The 26351-nt window shown below is 46.3% G+C and overlaps 1 protein-coding gene across 8 annotated transcripts in view; it reads right to left on the bottom strand.

The window, feature by feature from the left end:
- ABCA1 (ATP binding cassette subfamily A member 1) overlaps nucleotides 1-26351 on the bottom strand; it is a 128176-nt gene that overhangs the window by 76941 nt on the left and 24884 nt on the right. For 7 of the 8 annotated variants that reach the window (XM_041763645.1, XM_041763652.1, XM_041763649.1 and 4 more), the window contains exons 3-6: nucleotides 21734-21827; nucleotides 17434-17575; nucleotides 16013-16131; nucleotides 617-741 (exon numbers count right to left, since the gene is read on the bottom strand). In XM_041763645.1, the coding sequence (XP_041619579.1) occupies nucleotides 617-741; nucleotides 16013-16131; nucleotides 17434-17575; nucleotides 21734-21827 (480 nt within the window). The remainder of the gene's footprint in view (nucleotides 1-616; nucleotides 742-16012; nucleotides 16132-17433; nucleotides 17576-21733; nucleotides 21828-26351) is intronic. The other variant, XM_041763651.1, reaches the window with a different exon arrangement.

The raw sequence follows: 26351 nt of genomic DNA, 5'->3' as shown, positions 1-26351 counted from the left end.
GTTTTTTAAATCTTCTATCTTAAATTTTATAGACAGCTGCTCTGATCGGTAATCCTCAACTCTGGCTACAGTCTCAGAATGGTGAGAAATTTTTTAAAAACGTTTAATTCATCTTAACTTAAATTTATCCCCCCCCCCCCCTTTGGGGGAAGTTATCAACAAATGCCAGCTGACAGGCAGGAAATCAGTTTTATTTCAACCAGATGGCCCATGACACCAAGTTGCACACTCCACTCTCAGGATGGTTTGGCAATACCAGGCTGAGCAGAGAGGTAAAAACAGTGAAGTTGAGCTTGAGCTAATAATCTCCTTCAGCACCAATACCAAGACAGGGGTTGAGGGCAGCCCTGGTGGCACAGCGGTTTAGCGTCGCCTGCAGCCTGGGGTGTGATCCTGGGGACCCTGGATCGAGTCCCACATCGGGCTTCCTGCATGGAGCCTGCTTCTCCCTCTACCTGTTCATCTGCCCCTCTCTCTCTGTGTCTCTATGAATAAATAAAATCTTTAAAAAAAAAAAAAAAAAAGACAGGGGTTTATTCATTTCTTTCCCGGCACTCTTAAAGAATCTAACTGCCACCAGCCCCACCGAGGAAGGAAGCTGAACATCACAGCTTACCTTGTGGAGGCTGACATTAGCCCCCAGCATTTTGTCCACAGTGAGCCTTGGCAGAGAAAGGTTGTGTGTCAAGAATCCAGAGAAGGCTTCATTGTCCACTAGGAAATCCTGAAGTTTCAAGCCTGCTGAGAAATAGTATTTCACTTTCATTAAATATGTTTAAAAAAAAAAAAAAAAAAAGCACGATGGGGCAGGTGGAGAAAAACATCTTAATATTGATGACTTCATTTTAAACCAATTGATAACCACAGGTCTCTGGCTTCAGCATACAGAGAAATGACATTCAGGGAGCTTTGCCTTACAGGAGAGATGAAGAGAATGCTTTCTGAAGACACGTAGAGCTAAACTACGAGTGTGCTCCTGGATTCAAACAGTGTGACAGAACCCTACATACTCACACAGCCTTTTCTCGTTTTCGAGGAAAAAGGCAAACCTTTTAAGTGATCTTGTCCAGCCCATCTGAGATTTGTGAACCTAACCCCATGCCACCTCAGCTAAAAATCAGAGATATTTAAAGCCTTTGTCCCACAAGCCCCCTAGAAGGCTGATCTCCTCTTGATGCAGAATAGCGGTTCTCAAACTTGAGTGGACAAAGGAATCACTTGACAGCTTGTCAAAAACAGATTACCAGTCTGCACCCCCAGAGTTTCTAATTCAGCCAGCCTGGGGTGAGGGCAGAGAATTCACATTTCCAATGAGCTCCCAGGTGATGCAGATGCTGGTGATCTGGGCCCTGCACTTTGAGAACCATTGGTGTAGAGCATTACACATATCAAAGCACTTTCATAGATGTGATCTCATTTTAATTCCAACTGTGGAACACCTGATACAGAACTCCAAAACCCAGGTCTGCTAGACTTAAAACACAAGCATAAACTTAAAAGTCAACCCTACTAAATGACTGGATTACTGTTGTGTTTCACGAAGAATCCCTTTAATAATAAACCCTGCAGGTACATTCCATGAAGCAGAAAAAGCACTGGCCAGAAATCCAGAATTTTAGTCTTCAGAGTTGGAGATTGTGCCTGGTGGTGTCATTTGGGCATTTCATATCATCTCTCTGAACCTCAGCTTTTTTATCTCCAAAACAAGAAGTTTCTGCCCAGATGTTGGGTGGGGGGCCCCTGGCTCTGAAATGTTGCTGTTTCACCTGCCCTATTTCATCTGACCACCTGCTTCTCTTTCAGCCCCACCCTCTTAATAACCCAACTTCTTATAATAAAGAGAAAACCAGCTCATCATGACCACATGACTGGCAATGCTCATTCCCAGCCTGCAGCCCACAGGCCCCAGCATCTTTATTTTAACCCCTTATTTTTACAAAGTAAGGCAGGGGAGCCACAGCATGGGTGAAATGTCCTGGCAAATAAAGATGTCTCCAAGCCTCAGGAAGAATATACACACAGGGTGACCCTCCTTGACCACAAATTCCTCCCGAGTAGTGGAAAACCCGAGTAGTACACAGACACTGCGCGAAGGACTTCATAACAGCCTCCTTGCTCCAGAGCAGGATTGCTAAAGTGTGGGAGGCTGACCCAGGCTAAACCTGCAATGGGTCTAGGTCATAAGCAACACTCTTGAGACCAGCAAGTACTCTCAGTGTGTTTATAAGGCTCTTCTGTAATGTCAGCGGGCTCCGAGGATGAGAACAGCTGGACATGATCAAATTCAAACCGCCCATCAGTGAATCCCCTGGATGAGACAGAAAAACCAAGAGGCCGATTCAACAGTCAACAACCCTTGGCAGTGCACGTGCGCTGTGTGGTGAGGTCGCTGGGTGGGGAAGCAGCAGGGCGGGCCAAAGACCCTTGGCGACAAAGAACTCCCACTCTGATCACATGCATGCCACACATGAGGACTTAGATTCACACACCACCACCAACAGCCACAGCCTGTGTGCACAAAGGAAGGCAGTGTGGTACAGTGCCTGGTTCCCGACCTTGGCTCTGATTACGCTCAGATAGGTAATGTTACAAGAACCCCAATGCCCAGGCTACAAGCCCCAATGTCTAATCAGAGCATTCGGAGCTGACACCCAGGTGTCAGAATTTTATACAGCTCCCCAGGCAATTGTAGCTGAGTTTGAGAAATGGTAGAGTGGCACAAAGATCAGGGATGTGGGACCAGAAAAACCTAACTTTGGTGCTGGACTCTACTGTTCACTGAGAAATGCATTTTGCCTTCCCAAGACCAATTTTTCCCACCTAAAAGGTAAAGGATAAGAGTATCAGCACCTTTGCAAGATACGAAGATTGGAGATATTCATGGGTAAAGCATGAATGGTGAATAACTGGCTCATAGTATATGCTCAATAAATGGTAATAATTTTGTGATTGCTGGAAAGGGTTTTCTTTCATCTAACTTTACCAATGTACCTAAGTGAAGTGTAACGAGAAGGTAAGGACTCGGTTCTTGCCCTCAAAGAACTCTGAAGGCTGATAAGGGAGATGAAGAGACATGTCAATAAAGTAGAAGGAATGAGGAAGACAGTTCATGCAAGTGCTTAGGCGGAATGGGAAGAGTCAGGCTGACGCCTAATTCTGGAAAAAGGCAAGAGGGCCAAAAATCTCCTGAGGTTGTGGCTGGGGAGATCCCTCATCATGGCAGGGCCAGGACACTCTGTAGTCATAGTGCTGTGTACACAGTAGGTTCTATAAATGTTTTTCAGTGGAAAAAAAAATAAGTCAACAAGCAGATAAACATAGAGAGATTCCTCAAAACTTAAGATTTGGGGAGTGGAATGGGAGGAGGAGAAAGGAGTGTAGCAGGAGACCAGAGTGGGGTGGCTTTGTACCTCTGGTCTCCATTTTCTCCATTATGTAGCTGGCAGGAGAATGAGTGAAGAAGCCAAGAATATGGAGAAAGCCAGATGTCTGAGCAGTCCTTCTTCTCTTTGGCCTAGCTAACCTCCACTCTTTTTTTCTTGGCCCATGAACCATCTCCTCCAGGAAGCCTGCCCTGACTTTCTCACACTCAAGCTGGGATAAGTGGCTGTCCTCTGTGCTCCAATAGCTTCCTGTGTTTCCTTCAAACAGCACATAGATGGAGCTCCCATTGTCTGGGCACACATCTTTCTCATCAGAAGAACAGAAATGTCTTGAGGGGGGCATGGGTGGCTCAGTCAGTTAAGAGTCTGACTCTTAGTTTTGGCTCAGGTCATGATCTCAAGGTCATGAGAAGGAGCCCCATATCACAGTCCATTCTCAGGGTGGAGTCTGCTTGAGATTCTCTTTATCCCTCTGCTCCCCCTACTCACTCTCTCTTGCCTCTCTCTTTCTAAAATAAATAAATCTAAAAAAGAAGAAGTGTCTTGAGGCCCAGGACTTTGTAATTTCAAAGCACAGCAGTGCCCAGTACAGAAGAGGCACCAGAAGATCTGAATCCAAGTCCTAGCTTTGCTCTTTCCTAAGTGTGGAGCCATGAACCTCGCTTCTCCCCTTTTAATCTCTCTGGGCCTCAGTTTCCTCAGCTGCAAAATGGAGCTAATAACATTCACAAGATGTTATAAAAACCAAGATCAAGAATGTAAAAGTACTCTTTCAGAGGCAAAGAGCTGATGAGCCTCAACAGGTGACGCAGGGAACTGAGAGGGGGTGCATGGCTTGTCACAGAACAGTCACCACGGAGCTGGGATGCTCGCTAAATTCAACATGAGGCCCTGCTGCCCACGGAGAAGACTCAGAGTCACTACCCAGCAGAGGCGGAGAGAGCTTTCCCGCTACAATCTCTCCAATATGGACCGAAGGGTGGCCTGTCCATTTCCCAAGAGCTTTGCTTTGGATGTACAAAGGTAGGGCAAAGGAAAGGAGAAAAAGAAAACAAAAACAAAAACCCAATTCAGGATCTTAGAGTCTGAAGAACAAAACAAGTGAAATGTGTGTCTGTGAGCTGAGGAAGAACAGGGCCGATGCCTCAGTTTCTTGCCAGTCCTCTGGGCCCGGCCTCACTGACCAAGCCGAGGAACCGCTTCCACAGCAGACAGCGGGGAGGCCCTGCACCCGGCAACATGTTTTCGTGGCCACTTAGTTAGAGCTGCTTCTGCTTCTCCCCAGCCTGGCTGAGCACAGCTGAGGACCAGGAAGGGCGGGGAGGGCCTGTGGGAAAGGGGGGGCTGGTGGGGAGGAGGGGAGGAGGGAGGGAGGGCGGGCAGGAAGGCGGAGGAGGGAAGCCCTCGGCACAGCCCGCAGGGGTTACTCTCGGTCAGTACCCTCCAGTCCCCAGCTCGAGTTTCAAGATCCCTGTAGTCTCTTTTGTTCAACATGAAAAGGAACCACAGCAATCAGTGGCTTGAGAAGTGGGTGGAGGCAAATGAGAAAAAGAAGCCGAGAAAGAGATCACGTCAGCATCCAAGGGCCCAGAAACTCTTCTTAAAATGACCCCAGGAGGGTCTCCCAGCCTTTGCCCTGTCAAATGGGCAATGACCTGGAGGGGACCAGGCCAGATTCTAACTTGTCTGGCCATATACACAAAACCTTAAGACTTCTCTGCTAGAAAGGGCTGGTAAGTTAGGGCTTTCCTTTTTTTTCCTCATGTTAGGGCTCTACTTTCTTCTCCAGGGATAGCTACTGCCAGCTTCCTTGAGATGGCTGGACCCTCCTCTCTGGGAAGACCAGGGCCTCTCTGGGAATTTCGGGGCTCTGGGCAGCAGAGTGAGACAGGGTGAGTGGCTGCTCCCTGGGTGACGCCTTAGGGCTGGGTGAGAAGAGGTCAGGAGCTTGGGATGGGTACAGCTTCAGAATTTGTCCACTGTGCATCTGGGCTTGGGCTTCCCAACCGGGAGATTTCTTCACCACAGTGAGGGTTTGCTGAGGGGATACCAAGACATAACCAAACAGTCTCAGGTTCTGGAGACTGGCTCACCCGGTTCAAACCTCAGTTCCAGAATTTTCCAGTCATTTTCCAGACCCCCTTGGAGGAGTCACTTGAGCTCTCTGAGCCTCCGCTTTTCTAGAAATGGAGGTTTACCTTTACTAGGAGTGCGGGTTTGTTTAAACAAGTTCAAAACAAATGTTGATAAAGTCATGGATGATAATTACGTGAAAGGGTCCCAAGAGAAACCAGAATATTTAGGGTCACGCTCCCTGAACCCTTTGTAGCAAGTACCAGGGAAGCCAGAGTCTTCTCCTGAGACCAACAGAAGTATTCTAAAGCTTACAAAACACCTATTCCTTAAAGTATTTTACACAGAGGTTAACTTGCATTAATTCAACAAGCTACAAAATGGCTACTAAACCCGAAGCACTAGTAGTGTGGTTCAAAGGAGCAATATTTCCCAGTGCTCTGTGAAGGCAGGAGCCTGTAACAAAAGAGATGCTATATGAAGACACGATCCTTGTCTTAGCCATGAGGAGATGGAGAAAGGATCAGGTGGGCAGACCTGTGAGCCTCCAGCCCTGTCTGCAACTCCACAATCAGTCACCATTAAAAGCAGGAGGTCGAGAGAGACATCTTCTAAGGCAGTAGCATGCCCACTGTCTTACTGAGAAGTAGGCAAGGTGCTGTCAGTACCCCCCTAGAATGAGGACCGACGTCAGCTGAGAACCCTAATGGCAACCAGGTCCCCAAGGAACCAGTGGAGACTGTGGCCCCAGGGGGAAAGGGTGATGTGCCAACATGGGCCAAGGGCACTCCTGATGCCATGAGGGTGACCGTCTGGCTGTGGAAGCCCAGCAGGAAATGAAGGTAACAGAAGATGAAAGGTACCAGATGTCATGTTGACCCACATGAACTCTGGACCTGAAGAGAAAGAGGGAGAAGCCAGTATTGGGCAAAGAAGAGAGCTGAAAGCACTGTGCATGGAGAGTGCTTAGTGAAGGCCAGGGAGGCCTTTGTAGGAAGGTGAGAGAAGATGCTCAGAAAAGTCAAAGAACAAAGAGAAGGAAAGAGGCCAAAAGCATGAAGAAGCACAGGATCCAAGAACAGGAAAGACTGAATCTAAGAGAAAGGGCAGAGCGGAAAAGAGATGGGAAGAAAGAAAAGAGTTTGAGGCATTCAATCCTCACTGAGAAGCTGGTCTCCACTGAAAATGCGATCAGACGCTCCTAACACCAGGCAGCGTGGGATCAGAATTAGCCCCAGGACCCCGAGATCTCAGAACACAGGAAAGGAAGAGGAGTTTAAGATGAGATAGGGGCTGAGATTCTTTCCAGGGCAGAACTAAGGAATAACTGTTCATATATATAATGTATAAATAACTTAGCTTTCCCCTTCAAAAGGAATAAACTGTATCAAGATAGGGACACAGTAGTGATTTGTGAGCAGAGGAAGGTAATTAGCATTTACAGAGCATCAGATTCCTTATACGTATTGCTTTTCTAGAACGCCTAAAACAAGCTTACGAGAAATGTTGTAGTCCCATTTTTCAAACATGGAAATAGACCCAGAGACGTTAACACCCCGCTCAAGGTCACAGAGCAAGCAAGTGGCATATTTGAATTCAATCAGCTCTGGCTAAAAAGCTTTGGCTCTTTCTACCTGATGGGGAATTCAATGAATCACTATACTCTTTAAAATCGCTTCATCACATTTTTGGCATCAAAAGATGGATAATGCCACCCAAGATTCCTGGTATTGGAATAAGGCAACAGGGCAGCATGGTGTGGTGGAAAGATGCTATTAAGCCTAAGTCAAAGAGACCCAGATTCAACTTACAGCTTTATTCTGTGACCTTAGGCAATAGACATATATCCCTTTTAAGCCTCAGTTTCCTCCTCAAAAAAACTGAGACAATACCAACCTGCTAATGGCCGCTGTAAGCCTTCAATGTACCCATGTATCAAAATGTAAAACAGCATCAGTACTTGCTGCAACTTCATCTGTTGGACCGAGTGTCACTCCAAGATGGTCTTTTGTGACTCAAAGCAACAGTGATGAGAGGGCAAGAAATGGGAAGCTTTCAACTAGAAACACACTGGGCTCCCGAGTTCCTCTGCCACCCATGGGGTACATAAATCTTGCACTGGAAAAGCAAGACACATGAAACACTGTTCTTGACACAATCCAACGTTTTAAGGGCAGTCTGATGTTGTGGGGTACATGCTGTCCTGTAATTGAGTGCAATTGTGTTTTCTATTCTTGTCTGGCTAAAGCTGACCTTTGATTCAATTTAGTTCAAGTAATATTTCAACATAGCACTGCAGCACTGCATCCACCTGATTACAGCCTAGCTGGGGTTAGACCCTACCCTGGATGCAAACCAGCGGCCTGGGCTCTCTCGGGCATAGCCCAGCCCTCACAGGTCTGGGAAAACTTTCTCATGGTAGGTTGGAAAGGTTTCAAACGTGAAACCCCAGGCCCTCGATCAGAACCTTCAACAAGTGCATGCAGAACGTGAATTGCAATCACGCAAAGATTTCAAAGAATTTCCAGTCTGATGACATATTGTTGACACATATATCATCAGATCTCCCAAAAAGATGACTCATAGGGGACCCACAAGGACAGAAAACAAAGTTTGGGGCTGCAGCCTCAACTTCGGTGGCTGTCAAATGGAATGAAGGGGTTCAGGCAGGGAAGGAGGAACGGCTATGAGTCACAGGATGTTCTCTCTAGATGGGCCTTGGGGAACGTTCCACCCATGCCTGTTCCCCCTTGAAGCCGGGAAGTGGAGGAAGTCTGCTATTTCTCTCAGAAGCCCTCTTGTCTCCTTGCTAATGCCAGCCATCCGTGTCCTGTATCCTGTGACCTTGGGGAAGTTTCTGGCTACCCCGGGGCTGCTCTCTTTAGGACATAGTAACAGCAGAGTATGAAAGACTGAAGTTGTAGTCCTTTTTCTCCCTTTGCCAACTATGATGCTTTAGGCAAGTTACTTAGCCTCTCTGAGCTTCAGCTCTTTTCTTGAGCACAGAAAGAAACAAAATTCCCTATCTTGCATGATATGCAGGCACCTGAAGTACAAGCCTGGTGTCTCTTACGTGTCAAACACTGCACTAGATGCTTTACCCATATCAGCTCATTGGTGTCTCCATTTTGAGGAAACTGAGACAGAGATGTTATGGAATTATCTAAGGTCACACAGCCAATAAGCAGAAAAGCCAGGATGTGAACCAAGGCAGTCTGGCTGCCAAATGTTTTCTTGGTACTAAATCGTACTGCCTGGTGGATGTTTGCAAGATAACGGTTTTATATCTTCTTCCCTCAATTCCCTTTCAACAGCCAACTACCTTGCCATGTCACCAAAGGCTGCCTGCCCTACCCTCGGGGGGATCATGTCTGCTGGACTCTCAAAAATCAAAGCAGAATCAAAGGTCCACAGAGTGAGTTCGCAGTATTACCAGTAAATCCAACAGTCAGAAAGTTATGACCCTCTTCCCTAAGTAAAATCCAGCGTAACCCTCAGGACTTATTTCACGGAAGTCTTACAGAGTCACATCAGAAAGGACAAACAAAGCAGACTTGTACCATGAATATATAGAAAATGGCAGCTATGCCAGTGACCTAACAAAATCTAGCTGAAGGGACAGACAAGCTCAAGACCCAAGTCAGGATGTGGGGAGGCATGTAGGGTGGCCCTGGATCTCCCATCCCCTCCCCTCCTTCCAATTTCCAACCCTTGATCCCAATGATGTGGCATGTCTTCCAAAATGCTATCTCCAGCCCAGTAACAAAATGCCCAAAGGATCTTCCTTGTTCTTTCCTAGAAAAGCTCTCGTAAGCTTCAGAGGACTCTCTACACCCCAGACAGAAGGCATTTCAGAAGCCCCCAGGTTGGGCACTGTAGGAGGCCAGTTGTAACCCTAGTCCTCACTGGCAGGTGCTGACATAGGTACTCCAGGCCAGAGCAAAGAGCCATGCAGGGGGAGCATCCAACTTCAGGGAGCATCATTCTCAGGGGGAGCGCTGTGCATGTGGACTGTGGTGTACATGGCATCCACAGAAATGCGTCCCTTGCCAGCCCTAGAGAGAGCGTGAAAGCCATCCCTCAACTGTCCCACCTACCTAGCCTGGCCTGATTCAGCAGATCCAAAGAATGATCTTCTGATGTCCCACAGAACACCTACTCAGCTTCTCTTAAAAAGCAGTAGGGTGGCTGTACTCTGGGGGACAGGGTCTGACACCTGGAGACCTAAGATCTTGACAGAGGATGGAAGTTGCTGAGTCCCTTACACAGGGAGGGGGCACTGGGGATAGTCGGGTCAGAGCTGATAGAGAACTTCCACAGCACCTCCTCAAGCACCAGAATTGTTCTGGAGCAACAGTGAGGCTGAGGGAGCAGCCGTGGGATACAGTGGTGGACAAGAGCCTAACTAACCACGAAAATGAGGGACTGTGGGGGAGCTGGGAACTACTTACAGCGGATGTGAGGGTGGCCGGCCCAGGACAGCAAGAAGCCTCAGCCCCAGGATGTGCATTTCCCAACTTCCAGCCAAGGAGGAAGCGCTGACCCCTATACACACGTAAACTCGTGAGGAGCCTGGGCCCACCATGCCAGTTAGAGATGAAGAAGAGTCTGGGGCATCGGGGTAGAGCGGGTGTATGAGCAGAAACGTTCAGCAGGAGGCCCACCAAAGAGCCTGGTGGGTACCGCTATGCAATGCATTTAAATAGCTGAAAAGGAAATGAGTAGAAAAGACAGAGTAGAAAGCAAAAGGACATCTTCTCCAGCCGAGTCCTGATCTGAGCAACACCAGCCCCACTGGGGAGGCCTCGGCTCCGGCCAGTCTGCTAGTCACCGCATCCGAACATGCCAGATTCACCAGAGACGGGCCGGTGGGCTGGTGTGGTGACGGAGCCTGAGGGGAAGGGCCGAGAAGGAGGCTAAGGAAGATGGCAGTTCTTCCTGTCTCTGCAGGGTCTCTGGCAAGAGCAGATGCAGGTTTGTGAGGCCTGAGGCAGCTTGGGAGGCTCTCTTTATGAAAAAGAGTATTTTTTAAAAATCCTACTTTGACACTTTTTGATAGCTAAGATCTCAACCAGGGCTTTCAGAGGAGCCTGGGAAAGTGAAACTTCTTTAGCTGCTCAGTAAATCTACTTCTGGTGTTCAGGTTCGTGGCAGCACTTCCTATAAAGTTCTGGAAGGTAAACCTTGTGGAAGAAAGCAAGCCAGGGCTGTCTTAAGAACTTTTGTCATTATTATTTAGCCTGGTTGACTTGGGTTCACATGAGCGAATCAACTAGAAAATTATATGTGCAGAACGGGGTTTTATAGCTTTCCAAGTACTTTGTTGTTGTTGTTGTTGCTGTTAAAGATTTTATTTATTTGAGAGAGAGGATGAGAGTGCACGCGTGCATGCAAGAGAGAGAGCACAAGTAGTGGAGAGGGAGAAGCAGGCCGCCCACTGAGCAGGGAGTCCGATGCGGGGCTCAATCCCAAGACCCTGAGCTGAAGGCAGAAGCTCAACAGACTGACCCACCCAGGTGCCCCCTTCCAGTACTTTCACCTGACCCTTAAAACACTCTGTAAAGGAGAAAGGGGTGGTATTTTCTCTCCACAAAGGTATTTTATGCCACCAAGAACCCCCAATTGCTTACCAAGTGCCTGCTACTATGCTAATGCTTGAGGTAGAATCATGAACGAGACCCGGTCCTGCCTTCAAGAACCACAGTCTAGGGCATAGCCCACATCAATGGTTAGTCCCAGATGATTTCCCCCCGCCCCCCCATCCAAGTACTGACCAAGTTTCCGAGATGAAACATTTTCAGGTTGTTTTGCCAAAGTCCGAATTTCAAGACAAGGATAGTCGAGGCCCACAGAGATCGAACAAATTGGTTAAAACCAGTCAGCCAGGAACAGAAGGGGAGATGAGCCAACTCAGACTTTTTGTGTGTCGACTATGTGCCATGCTCCCAGGATGTCATCTGATCTAATGCTCAATGACCCTTGGGGCAGCTAATCTCTAGTTTCTAGGTAAACTGAGGGTCAGAGATAATCTAAACATGCCCATGGTTCACAGATGATGAGAGGTCAAGCCTGAATTTGTTCCCAAAATAAATTTTAACACAAAGCCCCAAATTCTTTCTCTTGTATCAGCATTTTCCAATTTTCTATCATTTATAAACTGCTCTCACAAGTTCCACCACATGCACATAAAACAGTATACTCTTGAACTTCTTCTGTTTAACATCCTCCAAAGCAGCAACGCCCATGAAGGTGCAATTTGATATGAGTTAAAACTAAAAGCTGTCATCTGTATACTGCTTGAAATAATAATCTCAGATACTACATCAAACTCAGTCAGAGACTCACTCATCCTTGCCAGTCTGCATCTCAGAAACAGAATCTAAACCCGTCACTTCTTCTATGGTTCCTGAGAATTCGTCCAATTTTTACATTTCCACTGTGCTGCAGTCATGATAGGAACTTAGGAAGAATGAACGCTCCTCACATGGACTCCCAAACATTCATTTAACCACTGCTCAACCTGTGTAGGTAAAGGTTTAAGAAGAAAATAATTAAATGTCCCCAAAAGTTTCAGTGATGAGAAAACAGGGTAATGCCCCTCTGTAAGGCTTCCTACATGGGTTTCTCATTAGGATAGTTTCAAGAATAATTAGACTTATCTGGGATTTAGTTCTTAAAACTAGAGGTCTCCTCAATTGAAAGATTACTTAGGACAGCCTAAGATAGCACTATAGAAAGAGAATTTCATGGAGCAGCAGACATTTAGCTGTATTCCATTCCTAGAACAACCTATGGTGGCTGTGCAAATTTGGAAAAGTCATTCCCCATTCTGGATCAGATTATTTCCTAAAATAGAAGTTACATATGAACGGGGGCCATTTTGTGGTGTACAGCTCTGTGTCCCAGCACCTAGAATAATAAGTATTGGCTAATGACTAAATTAGTCAACCCATTCATCTATAAGTGAACAAAAAGACCTCTAAGGTCTCATCCAATAAGTAGAAATAAAACGATGCTCAGGCCCCGGAAACCATGGGATTAGAAGATAGTACCTGAGTAGAGATCCCCACATCCACAAATTATTCTGTGGACAGTCCAGTGAATCTAGCAGATTTGAGCTGAAGGAAATCACAAATCCTCCAAGTAGATCACAGGGCAGGGGCCCAGCACTGATGACATCATAGGCTGGTGAATCTGTAAAAGTCTGAGTGGTAGTGTCCAAAGGCATGATTAGTCTCCAGTGGACTGATCCAAACCTCAAGCCTTGGTTCGCAGTAATTAATGACTTGGATGAGAACAAAGAGAGCTATTTATCAAATTCCTTCATGACAGGAAACAATAAACAGCAGCAAATATACACAAGGCAAAATCAGAATCGAAAATGGTTTGGGTAGGACAGAAATGACACAGGGAATTTAAAAATGTAAAACAGAAAGGAAATAGATTGTTTTCCCTTTGGGTTTAAATGGCCAACAGCATTAAGAAATGGAGAACAAGTAACTTGCAATACTGTGCATTTAAAAGACTGTAATGTTGGTTGACTGCAGACAGAATAGGAGTCAACAGTGTGACATGGATGCCAAAAAGTCTAATGCAATCTCATATTGCATTAACAGAAATATGGTGCTCAGAACGGGGCAAGCAAAAAAATCCCTTTCTAATCTGTGCTGGAATACTGTTGTAATTTCTGATAAACTACAAGGAAGACATAAACACAGTAAAACACAACCAGAAGAGGGGCAGAAACCAGGGAGGAAAAAACATTCCAGAAGAGGAATGGAGGATGTTTAGCCTAGAAAAATCAAAGACTTCATGAAGAAAAGGGAAAAAAACACAAGAGCGGTCTTTAAATATTTCAAGGGAAATTGAATTAGCCTCGTGGTATAGCAGGGTAGTGAATATTTTGTGCTGATCAGAGCTATTAATATCCAAAATGAGCTGCCATGTGAGAGGTAGGTCCCACTGCAGGAAGTGGGTGTGTCGTAGAGAAGGTTGATGAGGGCAAGACTCCAGCCACAGATGCTTCCAATTCTGACAGTGACCATGGAGGAGGGCTAAGCCCATCATCATACTGTGAGTAGGGCTGTCAGTGCAGATAAACACAGGTCTCCAGGTCGGGATCTACACTGACATAACCCAGCCTTGGATTCTCTCTGAAATCTAGGGTGCTATTAAAATCTGGCAAAAAGCTACTGATTTCACCAAGGAAGAAGCAACATTTCTGTGCATTTCCCTCCAGTCCAACGCCTGGCTCAGTGATGCAAGCCAGGCAAAGAAAGGTAGGAGCTATTTAGGAAGTAGCTGCGGGGCAGGGAAGGGAATGGGCTGGGTGTGTTGATATGATACCATCAAAGTCAGAAGAGATCCTCTCTTCAGAGATTCCCAGAGAAAGTTTTTTGGACACACGTTTGTCTTCTCTTCTCCACCCTAGCTCATGTCTCCGGTTGCTCAAAGAAGAAAAATGTTTCTGTGTCCAACGAAGCCCCCACTAGGATCTGAAACTCTAACAACTTAGCCCCATCAGTTAGTCTGTTTCTAGCCATGAAGAGGCAGAGGAGCAAGGCCAGGCGCTCAGATACGCCTCACTGACATCTAAGAAGAAGAGTGGCTCCCATTTATTGAACATCTGTTATGTGACAGACACTGTGTCAGGTTTGACATTTTACGTTGCAAGTTACCTATTATTTTATAGATGAAGAAATGAAGGCTCAGAGGAGTCAAATGGTTTGGCCAAGGGACACCTGGGTAGTTCAGTGGTTGAGCATCTGCCTTTGGCTCAGGGCATGATCCCGGGGTCCCACATGAGGCTCCCCACAGGGAACCTGCCTATGTCTCTGCTTCATTCTCTCTCTCTCATGAGTAAATAAATCTCAAAAAACCCACTCCTTCTGCCTATGTCTCTGCCTCATTCTCTCTCTCTCTCATGAGTAAATAAATCTCAAAAAAAAAAAAAAAAAAGGTTTGACCAAGACGTCACCACTTCAAAATAATCGCAGCTCATATTCACTAAGTGCTTCCTACGTGCCCGGTGCTGTTTTTAAGCAATTACATGCATTATCTCATTTATTCCTCACAACAATCCTATGAGATAGGTTCTCCTACTGTCCTCTTCTACAGATGAGAAGAGTAGCCTAAAAGGGCCTAAATGACTTAGTCACAAGGTCACAAAGCTACAAAGTAATATACCCTGGCACTCTTTCCTATGGGCCACACTGTCCCTTAGTAGTAGGAGAGGTAACCCCAGCTCTGCCGCTGGTCTGCCAGGCAGGGGCCCTCCAGGAGATCAGAAAGGATGGAGACTTTGATTGGTGTCTAACCCTGGGTCCTATGCTGGGACAGAGACATGGTGCAAGGTTAGTGGCCTACCAGACGAGCAAAGAGCACCCAGATGGCCAAGCCGCGCAGCCCAGAGTGGTCCAGCCAGGAGCTCCTCGCAGCTGACCCATGAGGCCAAGCACAGCCACACCTTTCTCCGAGGTGAAGGACACGGCTCCCTGCCACCCACACACAACCCCCCCTGTGCTATCAGGTCCCACACTGCTCACGGCCTCTTCTCTTGCCCAGGGAAAGCACAGTTCTGTCTTCCCAAGAAAATGCTCCAAGCCTGGTTGAAACTCTAGCACTTTACACCACTTCTTTTTTTTGCCAAGTGTATCGCAAACTGGGAGGTTTTTCAGCAGAAGCTGACCCTCCCTATCCCTCCTGAAACACCAACTGAGTAAAAAGTACTTTCCTGGATGGACCAGTGGCAACGGCTGGCCCATGATGGGGAGTAATTTATGACTGACATTGCTTAGAACCACGGGCACATGGTGATGACAGAAAGCAGACCAACTCTTCGTCGGCTTCGTTACTGCTTTTAAATTCTCTACCACGCACGCTGTGACCGCCTGCACCCAGGGGACTGCTCCCACCGCCCCCCATCCCCTGGGTAGGCCACCGCCTGGCAGGCTGCTCCACGACTCCTGCAGCCGCTGCCCCGGGCAATAAACCGTCTGTTCCTCCGACCCTTCCTCAGTGGTGGGCAAGAAGCAACCTGTGTACCTATCGGATCAGAGATGAAGACTTCACTTCTAGAAGATGAGACTTCCAGTGCCCATCAGACAAAAAAATCAAATGACGAGGTGGAAGATGAGCTGCATTTCCCTTCTAGAAATAAGGGCTTCACTTTCACGTATCCATATCAAGCTGCAACTTTAATTGCTCTTATGTGCACTTCACTACCCCCTGTCTATAAAACTGCCCATTCGCTGCAACCAACTGGGCAACTCCAAAAAAAAATGAAGTTGGCAGCAACTTTTGTCCTCATGGCAGGCCTGTGCCATTCCTGTCTGATGATTTTTCTCCCGTCTGCCCAAGGAGGCTGGCACATGCATTGTCTTCCTAGTTTCTTCTCAAATGCCTCCTGCAGAGAGGCCGTACAGCCCAGCCACCGGGGAAGAAAGCTCCCCAGGGAAGAGCTAACGGCGCAAGTGCCAGGCCACCCGGGCTGCCGTCTCACCCCCGTGTAGGTCAGCTTCCACTTATGAGCCCGTACACAGAAGGCTTGTGCTTACTTGAACTGAAACTCTCAACCTGCTGTAACGTCCTCAGAACCTCGTGTATGTCCTTCATGCTGGTGTCTTTCTGGCTATATAAAAGGAGCCGCTGAGCATCTGAGAACAGGCGAGACACACTGCAGGGGGTGCAAGAAAAGAAGAAAAGCCCGGGTTAGACCAGCTGCCTCTCTAGCTTGAAGAAAGTACCTGCCAGGAAAACATGTCCCAGCCTGGCTAGCCAGGTCTTCTTCCATGGGCCAGCGCTGAGCACTCCTACTGCTCCCACGCCCAGCTTCACTAATACCTGACGTTCCTGCCCTCCCACCCACCATCCCTGCCCCAAATGCTCTTCCCAGGTGTCCACACAACCAAATCTTATGATCCTTCAAGGCCCAGCAGCCTCCCCATCACACACACACACACACACACACACACACACACACATATCCAGGGCCAGCTTATTCATGAGACACAGCAGGCACAGTGCCCAAGGCCCAGGATACTCTTGGGGATCCCCCAAAATTTTTAATGTCTTTTAAAATCAGAATTAAAAATGAAATTCAGAATGAATATATATGATTAAAAAAATCCAACCTGGATTATATCCATCTTGGTACCAACACAGTTATAAAATAAAATTCTTAATATTTTTGTGTGCAAGAAGGGGGTCCCTGAAAGCCACAAGGCCTAAGGTCTGTGAATATTACAACGTGGCCCTGTCTGGCCTGGCTGCAGCTTCCTCGGAACTGTCCTGATACCTCCCCCGCAGTCCTCTGTCCACTCTAACTCATGCCAGGGTTCTGTGTGTTCCAAGAATCTTCCATGGCTCGTGCAGCAAACACTTATTAAGTCCATATTTACGTCCAGTGTTGAAGCCAGGAGCCACGAATACAAAAGCATAGGAAGCAAGCTCCTGGCCCTCAGGGAACTCACACCTGGGGAAGAGGAACACCTGCAGGCGTTGGGACACTGCGGCATGACAGGGCAGTGACAGAGTAAGAGCCAATCTGGAATAAAGTAACAGGCTCTCCCAGCCTTGGCCATGGGCCCCTCCTGTGCACATCTCCGTACCACCTCCCCGAGCTGTTGACCAGCCACTTCAGATGCCCAGGAAATGTGGCTACGTGAGTAGGCTAATTACCGGACAGAGCTGCAGTGTCGTGTCTCCCCCTTCCTCATTACCGACCGGTTTTGGGAAGAATGCCTCCAACCACACAACTCTTATTGTCACAAAAGCTACTCATCGTTACCCCTAAAATGCGCCAAAGGAAGATCCCACAGTCTTAAATCCTGGCGGCTACTCTCCCTGCCCTCATTCTTCAAATCTTTACAAAAGCAACTTCACTCAAATTCAACCACTCAAAATCCTCCAGAGGTTGAGAAGGGAAGGAAACGTATTAACTGACAAGTTTGGAGAGAAAACCTGATACGGTACTTACATGGATTTGTTAAAGTTTCCAACCACCCCAGGGGCCTCACCAGGAGTCGGATAGCGGAAGCAGGGGTTATTGGCATTACAGATAATCCCCTGAATCCAAGGAAGCGTTCCTGCAGAGGGCATGGCTTTGTTTGGAAAGTGGCCTATGAAATTGAGAAGAAAAACACAAAAAGAAACATTAGTTCTTTGAAGCGATCTCATGGAACCTTCATCTCTTTTGGTTCCATCCATACACTGCTCCGTCCCAAATCTGTCCCCTTCGTCACACCCCAGAGAGACTGGCCACCTCTGAGCTGACCCCAGCCTGAGTTGGAAACCTGGCATCAGATAGTAGTTCTTAATCTACTTGCATCATCTGGAGAATGGGCTCCATGACCTCAGCCTTGGGGAAGTGATGAGAGGGGCAGAGCTGGCCATGCACGGAAGGGCCTGGCATGCAGAAAGTTCCTAACTACCCATACTTCACCTTCTACCACCTGCCTCACCTGCCTGAGACATGGAGGAGCCCTGAGAATGACCTGATCCAATTCCTTCATGCTCTAAGGAAACCACAGCAAGATGAAGTGGCAGGTGAAGAATGCTCAAGGAGTCAGTGGGCAGGACTGGGAGTGGACCCCACATTTCCATGATCCCAGTCCATGCTCCTTCCCTTAGACCTGAGGCTTCCCCTGTACTCCAGCCGTCCTCAGTCCCCTCTGACGGTCCTCCATTGGCCAAATATATTAGTTTCTCCTCCTCTGCCGCTCACAGGCTCTTCAAGGACACCTGATAAACATGCTAACTTGGGGTCAGATGTCATCTGTGAAGCTACATTTGTTGTCAGTGCTGTTCTTCATCAAAACAATGGGCCCCACTCAGCCCATTGGTCACCTCCTCTCTCTCCTTTCCCCTCATTATGCAGGAGCACCTTACAAACAGCATGTTTGGCGGTACTTGGGTGGGTCCTAGGTGTCAAAGGCACATTTGGGTTTGTGGTAGTTGCCACAGGTGCCACTTAGGAGGATCAAGATAAATGTGCCCTGGAACCAAGCGCTCTATAACCTAAGGACCAAGCATGTGTGAATTCCTTTGGACATAAAGGCCATGGCTCCAGCTTTCATCATATTCTCAGGGTTACCTATGACCCTAAAAGAGCTAACAACCATCAAAAAAAAAAAAAAAAAAGGCTCTAAGTGACAAAGAGCTGTGTTGCTGTAGGGGTCTGAGGGGGGTCAGACCTATGGGATTCATATCCAGTGCCTGCAACTTGCTAAGTAGCAACTTTGGCCAAGTTACTGAACTCCTACCTCAGTTTCCTCATCTGTAAAGTGGTGATAAAAATACAATCTACTTCACAGAGCTGCAGTGAGTATGGCATGAGTTCTTACAGCAAAGCACATAACAGAGTGCCAGCACAGGGCCAAGGCTCAGTGAGGGAGCCCGCCAGGATTGTTGCACACTCTGGTTGGGAGTACTCACTCAGTACTCACTCTGCTACTGTCCCACTGGGACCACTCCTTCCACCTCACAGTGACCACCTTCCTCCAAAACAGGAATTCTGTTTTATTTATCTTACTCTTTTCGTGCAAATGGGCTAACAGAGTCTCCCCCAGAAGATAAGCTATAGCCAGGAGTTGCTACCCTTTGCATTTCCAACATTGGGGTCGTTTTTTCTTTTTCTTCTATCATAGTCCAACCAGAGAGGCCACATCCAAAGCAAGGATGTAACAGGATCTGATCCCTGTGGCCATCCTCTGCAGGGACTCTGGCCTGTTGAACATTTACTCAGTCAACCTCCTTATCTCCCTGTTAATAGTTCAAGGAAAACCAAACAAGGTCCCTTGCCTAGGTCAGCTGCTCCTCATACAGGGAAAAGTTTATGTAATCCAACCAAACACTCGAAGAATCAAGGGATTCTCTTTAACCTCCTGAAGATACTGACACCAAAGATAGGGTGGTGTTGGTCCAGGCAGCACAGGGCAATGGAGGTGAAGTTATTGTGGGCTGATCTTTGGGGAGTACAACAAAGACCCTTCCCTATAGGTTGGGTCCCACCTGATTTGCAAAAAAAAAAAAAAAAAAAAAAACCAAGCAGTATGGGACTTGGCAGGATGACAATCAGCATAATGGACTCCCAGGGCCCAGGGAAGTGATTAGGAACTTCATGGCTCTTGATCAAACTAGGGAAGATTTCTGGAGAAGAAATTATACATCAATCCTTCATTCCCAAACACCAGACACCTCTGCAAGCCTCACCTTAGCTCTCTGCCCTTCTAGCTAGGTCCCTGGAAGGTGGTGAGAATAGGAGGTAAGGATGCAAGAAGTGCATAGCTGAGGGGCAAAAGTCTCATCTGCCTTCTCTAAGTATAGGAATTTGATGTTTCTGAGAATCTATCATCTAGATCGCGAGGGATCTGAGTTAAAATTCAACTTGCCCAAGATCACGACCTCAGCAAGCAGTGTAGCAAGGATCCAAATAAACCCCCATTTGTCTGATGCCAATGTCTGCACTATTTCCACTACACCATCTTGCCTGCTTGCAATCATTCCTGAGAGCACGGCCTAGTGGATAAAAAGGCTGAGTCTTCCCTAACACGTGTACTTCAGTGAAGCTTAGGGTAATGCTAAAGTACAATCAAATGTGCATTTGTTCATTAATCTCTGGCGCACCCAAAGAGAAAGCAGAATTACCTCCCAGGCCTACAAATTGAGTGTGTATTTCATTTTATGTTCTTTTCCTTTCTGGGGAAATCAGAAAAATCACATCTGGCAGGATGTTCTTGAGGTTTTGTGAATTTCAGAGGCCTTTTTCTTTTTTAACTTGAATATGTATAATATGCACTGGCAAATTAGCAGGTAAATAACTGCCCCTATGTGCTATGAGAGAGATGGGACCGGACTAAGAACACTATTAAAAGGTGACCCTAACCCCCCTCTTCCCTGAAAAACCATACCATGCAAAAAAGCCTGTGCCGCTGGCAGGGTGTGAGTGGAGCTGGCTACTGGTCAGAAAAGTCACTGAAGCAATGAACAGAGATCCCAGTTACACCTCTCATGTAGGGACCCCGGGTGGCTCAGTGGTTGAGCATCTGCCTTTGGCTCAGGGTGTGATCCTAGGGTTCTGGGACTGCATCCTGTATTGGGATCCCTCTCTGTGGGGAGCCTGCCTCTCCCTCATGTCTCTGCCTCGCTCTCTGTGTCTCTCATGAGTAAATAAAATCTTAAAAAATTAATCAATTAAAAAAATTTTTAAATAAAAATAAACCTCCCACATAAACGTTGACCCTTTGCACTGGGACATTTCTGCACAGTCCATCTAGTGAGTCTAGCCAGAAGACAAAGACGGTGATTATAGAATAACACTCGCGACAACCACAGGGGGTAGGTGCCATCATCCCCCTTTGACAGAGTTGAGGACACTCAGGTACAGAGAAGTTAGGTCACTTGCCCAACCTGATATACCTGGGAAGTGTCAAAGCCAGGATTCAAACCTACCATCTAGGGCTCTCGGGCTCTTAGTCTCTACTGTATTTTCTACCCTCACTGTAGAGGCAACTCCCGACATCACCGGGAGTCAGATGGTCGGAGCTCGATTTCACCTGTGTCACTTATTAGCTGTGTGACCTCAGGAACGTCCCTGTGCTTTTTGGAGTCCCAATTTACTCATCAAGAAATTTGGGACACCTGGGAGGCTCAGCGGTTGAGCACCTGCCTTCGGCCCAGAGCATGATCCTGGAGTCCCTGGATCGAGTCCCACATTGGGCTCCCTGCATTAGAGCCTGCTTCTCCCTCTGCCTGTCTTCTCTGCCTCTCTCTCTTCTGTGTCTCTCATGAATAAATAAATAAAATCTTAAAAAAAAAAAAAAAAAGAAATTAAAGCCTATGTTCACAACGAGGGTCTATTATACGAGGTTGTTGTGACAGTCAAATGAAATGTTATTAGTCAATCCGAGCAGTTCTATACAAAGGCTGCTTCAAATGCTTCGGTCCATGACTTACAACTGTGCATATGGAAAAAAGACAAAGCGTATGAAAAAGCCCTGGCAGCGTCCAGATGACAGCTGAGGTCCGGCCGAGCCTCCGGCGGCTTACCGAACCCCCACTCTCTGACTTGGCGGTAGGTAAGCTTATTTTACTTTCATGATCTAAAATGTACGAAACAGATGCTGGCTATTATTATCATTACTGTTATCACCGTTGTCTAGGACCGTAAATGGTTTCCGGAGTTCACGCCTTATCAAAAAGGTAGGAGCTTTTCGGTTCCAACCCAGGTGCGGTGTTTCCCGGAGACCGTGCCCTGGGGCGGGCGCGCGGATACTCACACTCATGTTGCTCATAGGGCGGGTAGCTGAGCCGCACGGAGATCAGGATCAGGAAGATAAACAGAGGCCAGGCCACTTCCAGCAACAGCTGACACTGCGGGGAGCAAGACAGAGAGCACTGTGAACCTACGACTCGGAGGCTGGACTCCACCGGACTCCGGGAAACCTAGGGCTGCTCATCAAACAACTGACCAGCTCCAGGCCTTTCCCAGCACCCTCCGGGCTTTAGCAATGCCAAGTTGTTGGCGGCCCTCATGTTCTGACATACTCCTTCCGTGCCTCTGTGTTCTCCTTAAGAAAGGGAAGACCCGGGGATCCCCGGGTGGCTCAGTGGTTAGAGGCCTGCCTTCGGCCCAGGGTGTGATCCTGGAGGCCCAGGATCGAATCCCACATCAGGCTCCCTGCATGGAGCCTGCTTGTGTCTCTGCCCCGCCCCCTCTGTGTGTGTGTGTGTGTGTGTGTGTGTGTGTGTGTGTGTGTGTGTGTCTCATGAATAAATAAATAAAATCTTAAAGAAAGAAAGAGAAAACCCTCCTACCCTGCATCCTCTGGCTCTCTACTTACTCTTCGTTCCTCAAGACCCTCTGAACTCTCAGGCTGCGGAGAAGCCCTTCCCCTGTAACAGCATCGCACGCATAGTCCTCCCAGGGCCTTCTCCGCCAGCCTGTCCTCATCTGTCACTGGCTTCCTGGTCACTGGCTTCCTGGGGCAGTTTGAGGAAGCTGAGGGCAAGCAGGGAGTCAGCTTTGCACTCCCAGCCCCAGGGCAGTGTCAGGTAGGGAAGGACCCTCTGTGGAAAGGAGAGGGTGGAGCAGCCTGCGGGGCTCAACGCGGTGCCCCCACCTTGGCTCCTTTAAACGCACACAACTTGCCTCCCCGGGGGGGCTGAGGAGAGGGCTCCAGAGGACAACGGAAATGGACACAGGGCTCCATATTGACCTGTGCGTCTCCACGACTGGAAAGAGCTGGGAAAAGTGCAAAGTTCTTCTGCTGCATCTCCTGAGGCCTCAGTGGGTTAGATCTTCTCAAGTGGGTTAGATCATTAAACTCCTAAGTAAGCACGATCCACTGGGTAAAACAATGCGGTGTCTCTAAAGGAAAACCTTGCCTCAGTGAGTTACCAGGGGATAAACAAGCCCAGGGACAGGATGGAAATCATTAGACATAATTTAATTGAGCCAGGGGTGTTCAGACAACTAGGTACACTGTCCAAAGACTCTCACCGCTTTCATTCCCTTTGTTGCTAGACTCTGAGGTTCTAATTAGGATGAACACCAAAGAGCCCAGAAGAGTCATGGGGCCTTGTGGTTAAGAGTAATTACAACTGTGGCTGCAGAGTCAGAAAGCCAAGAACTCTGGCCCGAAATCCTCCCCTTTTATTCAAACAGAATTTTTTTTTCTTGATCTTTAAGTCCATACATTTTTATTGTGGAAAATTCGAAATTAAAAAAAAATCTAGAAAAGTAGAAACCAGTACAGAGGAATCACCCTTAATCCTACTTTCCAAAGATAATCCCTAGTAAATTGAGCTAACAAAAACCTCTATTAATATTTTTCTTTTTTCTATTCCTACATGAATACTTTTCTCTACAAAACTGACATTATACAGCATATATAATTTTGTATTTTGCTTTTTTCAGTTAACATTATGATGGGAATGTTTTCCATGACATAAAATATTCTCTTTAACAAATGGATTTTAATGGCCATTTTGATATTCCATCCCGTGAATAGATCATAATTAAACTTCTCTGCTCTTGCTGGTGTTTCAAATTGTTTTTACTTTTTTATTTATCATTTGTGTTTAATTTTGTTATTTTAAATAACCGATTTTTAATTTCCAAAAACCTTTGATATGATTACCCGTTAAACTCTTTCTTAAATCTTCTTTTTGGAAGGAAAAACAAAGATAATAGTAGATGTACTGAGGTGACAAGAACACAGGTGATTATTTCAAAATACTTTCCTATGTTTCCTAAATTTTCCATAATGAGCATGTATTACTTCTCAAATGGAACAAAAATCCACGTTAGCATATAACCATGAAGAAGAGTTTATATTATCTAATAGCACACAGTGGCAAGTGGGGCGGGGCGGGGGGGAACAGGTCCCTCTTTGGAAGAAAGCGTACTGCCAATGGAGTCTCTAAAACCAAAGACGTAGCTGGTCTTCCTAATATTTCTGCAAATAGTCCCAAAGAGGTAACACACAGCGAAATCTCTAAGATTTCAAATGACATTTGGTCTCCTCTACCAGCAGAGTCAGAAATCCCTCCTTGGTATCTCCCAGGTACTGGGTGCCTTCACCAGCACTTGGCACAGCAGGGCCCTATTTAGAAAGGACTTCCCCCCCACCCCACCCCGTCACTTTCTTCTCACTAAGTCTGCCACATATAAAAGCTTAAAAACCATTCACTGAGTAAGAGAATGAACTTAAGTTTATAAAATAATAAATATAGAAATATAAATCAGTTGAGCCCTCTGGGAAAGCAACTTGGCCATATGTATTCAAAAGACATGCTTATCCCCTTTGACCAAGTAATATGCACAGGAATTCATCCTACGGCACTAAATTTATAATATCAAAAAGCTATATACGTGAAGTTTTTCATCCACTGAAACACTGTAATTGCAAAATATTGGAAACAACTTAGTTGCACAGCACTGGGGAAATGATTAAATTACAGTACATCTATTGGACGATATATTATGGTGTCATTACATCTATGAAACACAGACACTATTAACCATATAATATTAAGTGAAAAAAAGCAGAACACAAAATTGAATGCATTACAAGCTTACAGCTAAATAAAATCACTTCCAAATACTAACAAACAGGAATGAAGCTTTTTAAAAATGGCATAACTGAACGAACTCAGAAAAGAATAATGAATTCAGAAAAAAACAAGAACTAAACCAAACAAAGAGTATAGAAGATAAACAGTCATCAACCGTGGCATGATGAAGCTACCATTTGTACACTTAGGATAACAGAAGCTACCATTTATTTAGAGTCCAATATGTAGTAGGCACATTACATACGGAGTATTTCAATTAACCTTCCAAACAACCTTTGATGTAGGAACCAGTACTGTCCCCATTTTATATGTGGCAGGGCTAAAGCTCAAGAAGGGGCAAGTCATGGAGACAGAGGCAGAGTTAACATTAACAGCTAGTTCTGCCCAATTCCAGAGACCACATGGCAATGACGCAGCAGGTGGCCAAGGTGGGAAGGTCAAAAAACACCAATTGGTTCCAAAGAGATAAAACCAACACATGGCCTATAGATTTATAACAGTTACAGCTGATACTGAGCACCTACTAATAATATACCAGAGATTTTTATATATCTCATCCCTAATATTTAATTCTCATAAGTTGAACTGTTACCATGAAGCTAAGATTTAAAGAAGTTATTACCCATAACCCGGTAAAAGAGTGCACCAGCACTTGATCGCAGCTCTACTGACCCCCATGTGCTTTTGCATCCATTTTACAGATGAGGACCCTGAGGCCCAGAGAGGTGATAAATAAACATCCAAATGTTGGCAATAGGATATAAACTTATCGAATAAAAACTGCATTGATGAATTGCTAGGAAACTAGCAGGAGTGTCACTGGCATCCTGCCATGGTAGATTTGGGGCCAAAATATCCTTCTTTTACTAACTTCCTAATTTATGACACTTTTTTTTACCTGTGAAACAGAAATTTTAACGCATGCCTCTCAGAACTGCTTTGAAATTTAAGAAGATAAGAGATATATTTCAAAACTACAAGAGGCAGTCTACACATCAAGAATCATTATTATTAACTATGAAGATTATTTGGAAATACAGGAACATACACACCAAATAATGTCAAATGAAAGAAGAAAACAGAACATAAAATGATACATATGTGATGATTTCAACAGTCTCCTTGTGCTATTGTCACTCAAGTCCTCTCAAGTGGTAAGAACCACACAATCTGATCATCATGACCCATCCACCTCAGAGACTTCTTTTGCATATAAAATAAAATTCAACTGCCCCTTCTCAGCTCCGAGGCCAGGCATGATCTGGCCCTGCCAATCCCCAACTCATCCCCGGCCAGTCTTCATTCACTACACCAGCGTCCACCGGCTTTTCTGTTTTTGACTCAGGAACATGCATTAGGCCCCATGGCCCTCACATCTTCTAGCTCTCTACCTGGAATACGGTGCTTCTCATCTCTGAGCTCCTGATCTTCGGCTTGAACTTCAGGGCTCTCAGCTTAAATGTCATAACTTTCCATTCTAAATTAAGACCCTATCCGTAGCCTGGTGGTATCTAACACAGTGCCACAGAGTTTGTCTGATTTATTTTCTTCCTAACACCTATCACAGTTTGTTATTTTATTTTTACTCCTGTGATCACGTGTTTCATATCTGCTTCCCCCACTGAAAGGTACGCTCTGTGAGGCAAGGATCATGTCTACATGCCTGCTTCTCCACTGTACACCCAGCACACTGTCCCACATGCAGGAGACGCTCAATAAATATTTATCCAAATGAAACAGTAAGTGGCTATGTGTTCTAACTTTCTCCATTCCACAGAAGATGAAACTAAAACTCAAGAGAAATGAGTTTCCTTTAGC

Source organism: Vulpes lagopus, chromosome 7, assembly GCF_018345385.1.
Source record: "Vulpes lagopus strain Blue_001 chromosome 7, ASM1834538v1, whole genome shotgun sequence".
NCBI classification, from domain to species: Eukaryota; Metazoa; Chordata; class Mammalia; order Carnivora; family Canidae; genus Vulpes; species Vulpes lagopus.
The sequence above is the reverse complement of the archived record's forward strand: the minus strand, read 5'-3'. Positions and strand labels throughout refer to the sequence as shown.